At 46.6% G+C, this 8,999-nt stretch overlaps 1 protein-coding gene across 1 annotated transcript in view; it reads right to left on the reverse strand.

Moving 5' to 3' along the window:
* The window catches only part of LOC111264864 (uncharacterized), a 66,480-nt gene extending 60,100 nt beyond the window's left edge, over window positions 1–6,380 (reverse strand). The window contains exon 1 of the mRNA XM_022841090.2: window positions 4,541–6,380. Coding sequence (XP_022696825.1) covers window positions 4,541–4,698 — 158 coding nt within the window. The 5' untranslated portion in view covers window positions 4,699–6,380. The remainder of the gene's footprint in view (window positions 1–4,540) is intronic.
* Window positions 6,381–8,999: the final 2,619 nt, after the last annotated feature.

Consider the following 8,999-nt stretch of genomic DNA (forward strand, 5'->3'; position numbering starts at 1 on the left):
TATATATATATATATATATATATATATATATATATATATTCCTACGATGTCTATGTCGTTTCTACTGGAATAGGCGTGAGTGTTGCAATACTAAACAATGTTGCAATCCATGTAACTCTGACTGACTGTATGTTCTAATATGGAAATGAGGTTCTTCCGTACTCTCTGTTTCTATTCTGTTATGTTTGGTCGACACATCTACAACTATCAGTCTAGTCCGGCTCACGCTTCTGCGCGTTAAGTGTCCCTCCTACAGGGACAACAAACGCCTAGAGTAAGGCCAAACTTGAAAACGATCAAATCTCTTTGATTTATCAGACAACTCGATTGATCGGTTTGTAGCAATAGCGAGACGTTTGTAGCAATGGCGAGACATTTCGGTGTTACCACCATTGCATACCCGTAGGCAAAAAATGGCAATACCTGTAGGCATAACACCACAGCCCGTAACTCAAAATGATGGCTCAAGTCTCGACTCGTTGAGCTTGCCATTCAGCGGACAGATATAGAAGATTCACAACGATGTCGACAACGATAGCGCAATGATCGGTCGAGTGCGTAGCAGAACACCAACCGCTCTGAAAGACTTGACGCTGGACTGACGCACCATGGAGGCGCGGTTCACAGGGCGGGATGACACTTGTGAACTGTAAAAACATATGCTCATGAGTTAGGTAGTCAGTCCGTTAAACAGCCGATGAACAGCTAGCTAGCAACTATACTTACTTATAGTTGCTAGCTTGCGAGCGATCACTAACGTCGGGCTGAGCTTACTCAACCAAATCCACTAGCGATTTCTTTACTAGAGACCCCAAGAGCGTCTTGAAGCTTCGACGAATACAGTTGTAAAAGAAACGGTTTTCAGACGTCATTCAAGCCAGAAACGTTTATCAAACTTTGCCGCGACAGCAGCGTTAATAACAATTCCCTAATCGTCTCGCGCACGCTTTCAGAGTGACGCTCCAAATGGCTCCATAGATCCTCTTCTAGCGAGCACTGCTACTCCCGCTGGCCTTCAGCAGTACTTCACCAAGTGATCATTATGCCTCGCTGCTGTTTCGCGTACACGCTTCCTCATGGAGTCAGGCTTTGGGCAAAGATTACAAATGTTAGCGTTGTGAAGTCAATGGAGGCGGTAGGAAGTTATATAATTATATAATGCATCACTCACATCTAGCAGTTAGTAATGCTAAAAGTACTATAGTGACAGAAAATTTATAAAGCACTGCTGGACCGAGGAGGAACGTGAACATCGAGTAATATTTTTGCAAGTTCATTAACTTGGAAAAATATCGAAATATGTTAGCAGAGATAGTTCCCATGTAGTAATCTATAAACGTTTTATTATACGTATTGATTAGAAATTTGACCGAAAATGGCTTCAGAAGATAAACTTCAGGATCTTTGCAAAAGACAGACTCGTTTTCAATGACAATTCCTTAAAACCTCATTTGCATCGAAGAAACTAGAGAGCAGTTTTTCCCTTGTAAAGTTTTTTTTTTACAGGTTTCACTTCATTTAGCAGGTGGTGCTTCAGCCCTTTTTGATATGATTGGCCCCGAAATTCTAACACATATTGCTGCTAGCAACGCCGCCGTTAGCCCTGCGACCTGCGCACGTTGACAAACTCACTGCCGTCATCGGCGTCTAAGCACTCCTGGTTTTAGTTGGAGCTGTTTAAGGTGCCCAAAGCCTTGCCATCTCTATCCTTCCTTAGCCTTCATGAATTTCCCACACACACACACACACACACACACACACACACTCACATAAACTCATTGCTTGTGGTGGTTGGCAGACAAGCACCAGTGAAGCCGAAAGCCCTTCAGTCTCTTGACGTTTGCCATCACCACGTCTGACTACTTCAAACCCCCTTCCCCCCGTGCTACAATGAATGGACGAAGCGAAGAGACAATAGTGGATTTTCTACGGAGATCGGCTGCAGTCTTGAGGCAGACTCGGCTTAGGCTATCTACGTTAGATTTGGCTGCATCTTCCAGTGTTGAATAAGAGTTCGAAAATTTCGATCGCAGTGGCGCTGATTGTACGAGCAAAGATCATGGCGTTGTTATCGACCTTCGATTTACGCGGACGCGCTTTTAATCATGAACAGATCTCGCCTCATCATGCTCTCGGTACGCTCGCAACCGGCCAAAATAATTAGCAATAATGTTATGTGCGTATACACAACTTCCTTCGTTCACACGTCATTACTTCTAATCGTCTTGAGATTTCGTGTGGTGTTTATACAAATCAAACAGAAGCGTTATTAACACAATGCCAGTAGATGTTCTACTAGGCTATCTTCAAGCTAGCTCTTCATTAATAGCCATGCTTGTAACAAAACGTTTTTCAACAGCAACTGAACGACCCGTGCAACAGAATGGTAGTTATGGGCGCATCATTGGCGAGTACGGCTGGGCGTTGAATTGGTCGCTGCCAATAATGAGTCGAGGCCGCATTACTGCCTATACCAGCTCTATAAAAAAAAAGTAGTTCTAGTGATAACAGTAACCTTAAGTTGCGTATAACAGCTATACTTATTATTATAGCAGTAGACAGCCCTGGGCAGATAAATGGCACTAGGCTTTCCTTTTCCCAGGTCTGTCTGTATGTTCTCCTCTAATATGTAATGATAATAATAACAACTGGCGCAGTCAAACGGCGAGAAGCAAGTTCAGCGCCGTGGGTCTAACTCCACTAAACAAGGAAAGGCCTCTCAAACAGCCTCTTCTAACAGTAAAAAGGCGTTAGGGAAGCAACTCCGTCGAACCGAGGCGTGAGCACCGACTAACAGATAGGCCTCGACAGGCAGCGACCGACCAAAAGCGAATACATAACGATTGAGTCACTGGCTGTTGCTACCGCTCCTCATCGTCGTCGTCGTCGTCATCATCGCTAACCCGTATAAGAGTAAGAGGTTCTGATGGCTGGCGGGATAGCGACTTCACGGTGGGGTGAAGCGTCGAACCGGGGTGACAAGCAGCAGCCAGCGACGACTACAGCGCCCAGGTGCGCCTGAAGTTGCGACGATGACGCGTCGAGGCGAACACGGACCGAGCGAAAAAGAAATTAGGCAATTTTCAAGCATTTTTGAACACAGCTCTACCTCGATCGCCTGTCGTAGCTACTGCGTCGTCCGTGGAACGAACCACTGCGAGCAGGAACGAGCGCGATTGATGTTGCTGATGCTACGACTGCGTAGGCAGGTACCCTGTAAATGCCAACATCATCACCATGGTCACCCCTAAAGCCGTCATCTACTGCCAGCGCTGTGCTCAGTTCATGGCTGCAATTCGGGTCGTAATGGTTGGTGAAGTAGGTGATCGAAGTCCACCGATCGGACCCAACAGCTAACGGAGAGCCAGTTGACATGTGCGAGATGTCGAGCGGATAGACTAAAAAGAACAGAGGAAAATGTGTACGTGCCAGTGTGTGTATGGTTGAGGTACGCCCATACAACTACACAGTGCCTAGAGAGCGATATTTATGTTAACTTGATAGGAATGAATGAATTTTTATTAGGAAATTTCCAGTCCGAGCTGCAATGGCGTGAACAGACCAGCGCGATAACCCATATGCAACCTAGCAAACAAAGATACGTTCGGTAGCGGATTGAGCTTTACAGTGGGTAGGTTCTGTTTAACGCTCCCAGATAGAACGGGGCAGCCTTTGGCTCCAAAAACGAATCGTCGTAGACGTTACTGACGCCAACGATCAATCGTCCACAAGAGATATTGCAAGCAACTCTGGTTAGTTTGGCGCAGGGAAGCGAAAAGATGGAAGCATTGGGAAAAAGAATCTTTCAGCTATCTTTTGTTACGTAAGCAAGGCTTTATGTAATATATTATAGATATAATATCATACGTTCATCAAAGACATGAGACAAGGAAAGAATTTAACAAATACGTAATGGTAACGAATCTCGATGCCGGTTGCTTGAACATTGGAAAACAGCGGCGGACTCGACGGGCGCATGCCTTCCGAATCGATAATTACGTCGATAATCAGGAATATGGAAAAAAAAACGGCGACTGATTGACGGTACGCCAAACATTTGCGCATGGTGTGCTATCTTTCAGGATCCGCATTCGGTCGGTTCCAAAGGCAAGAAATGTATATAACTTAGCCAAATCCTGACTATCAATTAAAAACGTACTGTTTCCTTGGTTGTCGATTTTTTTTTTTGCAGGAAAAAAAAACCAAAATGATGAGGCAGCCCCATTCTCACCGTCCGTCTATCCATAAACATCACGAAGAAACACCTGTAGCTCTCGACACACGGATGCAATTTGAATTGCTCCAGTAAAAGGATACCCGCTATAAAAGTTTTATATATATATATATATATATATATATGTGTCATACATGTGCAGAAACATTTTGGCTCCAGAGAACTAACCGAAACGGTCCCTATCTATTGGCAACAGTACCCCTCTCCCCTTTCCTTTATATATATATATAGGCTCATTACCTCTATGGCTTTTGGACCTCAGTTGCACCCCTTTATGATTACCGTCGTTGTGCCTACGATACTTACATTGGATTACTCATGTTCCAATAGATGTCTGGCAGTTTTGCAGCGCGCGTAACCAGCGCAAGTGCTTGCAAGATCACAACACTCATCCATGGTAGCGAACAATAATTAAGGCGAGCTAGTCTGAACTCCATTTTGTCTAACTGGCGGCAATGATTCATATATTTCCTTTGCGAAAAATAGTTCACTTGATACTCGGCGATTGGCAAGTCTCGTTAACAGGTTCTTTTCTGTGTTCGTTTCATTAGTTTTTCTTTGATTAACCAATTGCTCTGTGTCCGACACAGTATAACACACTTTGTTTAGGTAACGATTTCGGCAGCAGTGACAACTAGGAAACACTGAGCGGATCACGCGCGTCACGGTCGCGATACGCAAATAGAAAACGGTGTAAAACTCAGCTAGTCAAATAACGGAGCTGGCTCGCTGCAGGTCCTTGACACCTAGGTCGTCGCAGGCGGACCGCTGTAGTCTAACAGGTTACGCAACTAAAACCCGAACAAGCTGGCCATCTAGGCGAAAATCCATGAGATAAATTCGACTACGGAAGCTGTACAGATAAAGTTTGATCCAGAGGGTACAAATTCGATTTACGCTGCTACCACTACAATTAGTGCGGCGTAAAATAGATCGTTCTCCCTGAGCTAACGCGCAGGCTAAAATGCCGATAGAAAATCACTAAATGCGTATATTTTCACTGAACAAGTATTACGTTCTGCAACTGTAGATTGATTTGTTGGGTAGTATCCGTTAGTTCGTCTATTCACGTTTCTATCGATGCGGGGCTGCGATTTCGATATCTCCAAGAGAAAGAGTAACGGTAGGTTAGCCAGACTAATAGGCGGATGATCGGTTGCAACGACTGCAATCCGAGGGCGCGCGAATCAGGGCTCCGTGAGTCCTATAGACCGAGCGAGCTCAAAGCGTTGTGAAATATTAGTGCGCAGTTAGCGGATGTTCCAATCCAATGATAACTTCTTGAAAATATCTATCTTTCCATCAATGTATTGAAAAGGAAGCGTGTGGTGCTTTGTTGCCTAAAGCTGCCAGTTATCACAGACGCCACATCGGTAATACAACTGAAGGTAGTTGGTCTATAAGCGAGTGAGTCTACGCGAACATTTCGTCCTACTATCCTTTTAGACTGTGATATTATTGCTTCTCGCGAAAATCCTCATGGTCATTGCTGTTACGTTAATCATAACGCGATACTGTATAGGCTCATATCGTGTAAATAGGGACTCTGCTATCGCGCACAGTACACACGGTACGACCTACGATAGGCACATTTTCCACCTTCCGAATACCACAGGTGCCTGTTCGCGCTTGTAGATATCGACAGCGTATGCACAGACCCACCGCTCACTACTGTTGCAATCGGTGCCGCAAAAGTGACCCGCGCTCAGAGTTGTCGGATGGTAACACGGCGAACTGCACTTTTGGGGCACTTTTACTTCTGAACAAAGCGTTATTCCGACAGAAATCATTGGCGTTTACGTCCACGCGTTTGTCACCGCTTCAGGCGCACGCAACAGATCGCTAGATATCCGCTAATTATCCAACCGACAACGCAGTGCACAGTCTACTAGTACTACTATCCCGACGTTCCGTGCACGTACGTGCCTGTCTTCGCTCAGGCGTACAGCTGGCATGGGCCGGAATCGACTTGGGTAGGTGGGCAGTCCGATACCGGTAACTGCGTCTCATACAACTCTCGCTCTTGCCGGGCAGAAGAGGGTAGGGAAGCAAATAATCCTGTGGGAGAGCTCCAGTGGTTTTGACAAGGCGAAACTGCCGACGACGGACGAAAGCATGGGCATGGGCACGGCCGAACGCGCCGAAGGCTCGGACCACACTGCACCGACGTTCAGGCAGACAATTGAGAAGACACAAGAGCCTCCGCCGCTGGCGCCATCCATGTGCGGCCCTCTCTTACGAACACACACACACACACACACACACACACACACACACACACACAAACACACACACACAAACACACAGACACAGACACACAGACACAGACACACAGACACAGACACACACACACAGATGCATAGGACACATATACGCAAAGGCTGGCGCCGTTGCTACCACAGAGAGCGCTACACACAAGGCTAAAAAGAGAGACAGACTCAAGGCAGGCAATGGCAATAAGCTTCAGCGTCGGGTTGCGGCGCTGCTTGTTGCGAGCGAGAAACGGAGTAGGGGCCTTACGCACGACTACTCCGAAAACTTTTCATGAGTTCTGCCTGCCCGACATCGGCCGTACTACTCCAAAGCGGTGATGCTATTATCTCTAGATGGCCGCTGCTGAATGATCGACCCTCTCCCAGCTCGGGAGGAGCGCCGGCTCCACGTTCTGGATTCCGCCGCCAGGGGCGCTGGTATCAGGGCGGAGCGATTGCCGAACCTCGAGTCTACAGAACAGGCAGCGGCCCCGGCGGATATCGAACAAAGCTCGTTTTTGGCGGCACGCTATAGGCGCTAGCGGCGTTAGACAACAAGTTAGCTACTACAGGCTGTTACAGCGCGGAACAAGATGAAAAAAGAAATCGAAGATTCGCCCAGACGTTGCCGCCGATTTCATTCGGACGTCGTCCCAGCAGCTATGTCCGCTAAGGAATCTTTCTTTTCTAGTAGAAGTGAATATAAGGAGCCGCTGAGACGGACAACACGAATCGACAACCAGGCTCTGTAGCAGAAGCCCTGCACGCTGCTGGTCCTGCGACTTTGTAGTGGTTCCTGACATCGCGCGGCGTTGGCATCGTTAAAGAATGCATCGAGAAACTGACGGAAGCAGGACGCCACCAAAACGAAGGCAGTAGGGAGCCTTTCAATATTTAACACCATTGTGCGGGTTGAGAGCTATGGGGCGCGCGGGGCCGCTGAACAGCCAGCTAGTCAGCCAAGCTCCTCAGCGTCGCTTCGTACTATAGAAGACACCGAAACGAAGCCGACAAACACTCAAGTGACGGCTCACAGAGGCAGCGGCGGCGCCCGTAAGAGCCGACTATGTAATTTATTTGGTGTTATAATAATAATAGCCGATAGATGGGTAAGCAGCAATGGAAGCGAGCATAAAGGCGGTAGAAGAAATAAGGAAAGATCACGACACGACGCGGCGGGGCGGACGAATTGGCCTACGAACACGCTATCCCACGAACGGACGGTAGACGCCGTCGACACCACAGGCAGTAAGAGTAGACAAGCAATAGGACGAAAAGAAAGATATCGTAGAAAATATGAAGGGCCAACAACAAACGGTGGGTGGCTAACTGTTCACTTGGTAGACGCACGGTGAATCGCTGGCCCCGGGTGCAGCGTCTGCTACTGACACTGACGCCAGCCTGAATAGGAGAAACAGGACAAAAATACAAGAAAAAGAAGTACATTATCGACTGTAAAGCGGCGAGTGGCGTTGTTGCGCGTGAGTAACCGGAAAGTGCCGTATAGACAGAGTGGCGTTGGGGTGGGTGGAGGCGTAGACGGAGCGGCGGCGGCACTCTGCCTGAATGAGGCCGAATGTAAGAGCAATTGACGAATGGGAATGTTTAGAAGCAGTAATATATTGTAGTAGAATGGAGAGCGGGGAGTATATAGGCACGTGTGAAGAGAGACATATCGAAACTAAAGCCCGAATGGACTGAATTATCTGTACGGAAAACAAGTGATATCGATCAGATCGTTGTTTCATTGAAATGGGCTGTATATACTGTTCTATAGCCTATTATCTTAGCTCCAAAATCAGTTTCAACTTTTCCGTACATATAATAGATATCTTAGACCGTTTGGCTATTATTTGCCAGAGAAAACGAGCCAGCATGCTGGGAGTCTAACCTATTTCGAATTGTTCATACGTACCGCGAAGTGATACCGAAGAGTATCGGCTGCATTAACGTACTAGATAATTACGGTTCGTAAAATGTATCGGTAAATAATTCCGAAGTGGAAATTTATGCTGTAACGTTATTTCTGCAAATTTATTAAGGAAGCAATTATACGGAATGAAATTACATCGCTATAGATACTGTGCTACGCGAAATGACCATTGTGCCTGCTTTTTTGAGCCATGTGCTGTAACAATGTGTCAAAAAGACCAGTTTGCACTGTACCACAAAGTCTATTATTTGATAAACAGAAAATAGGAAATTAAAGCAGTATGCTAAAGTGAACATTTCTTACTTATCAAGTTAATAATAAAGCCTGAAGCTGACACGGGTGATACGGCGAAAATATTCTACGACTTGCCTATTCAACGGCTTCTCGTCGGGCCTTTTCTTTGTGAAGCGGCAGAAGAAAAAAGAAAAGTCGAAGAGGCAAATAGTCGCCCCGCACCCCCCTAGCACCCCACCACTTTCCTTCCTACGGGTGCCTCCCATAAGCTAGGACGTTTCGGTGTATTGAGACACTCGTCTACCGGACGATTTCCCAGTAATTGCCTAACGCCTCGAACCAATTT

Source organism: Varroa jacobsoni, unplaced genomic scaffold, assembly GCF_002532875.2.
Source record: "Varroa jacobsoni isolate VJ856 unplaced genomic scaffold, vjacob_1.0 scaffold_906, whole genome shotgun sequence".
Lineage (NCBI taxonomy): Eukaryota > Metazoa > Arthropoda > Arachnida > Mesostigmata > Varroidae > Varroa > Varroa jacobsoni.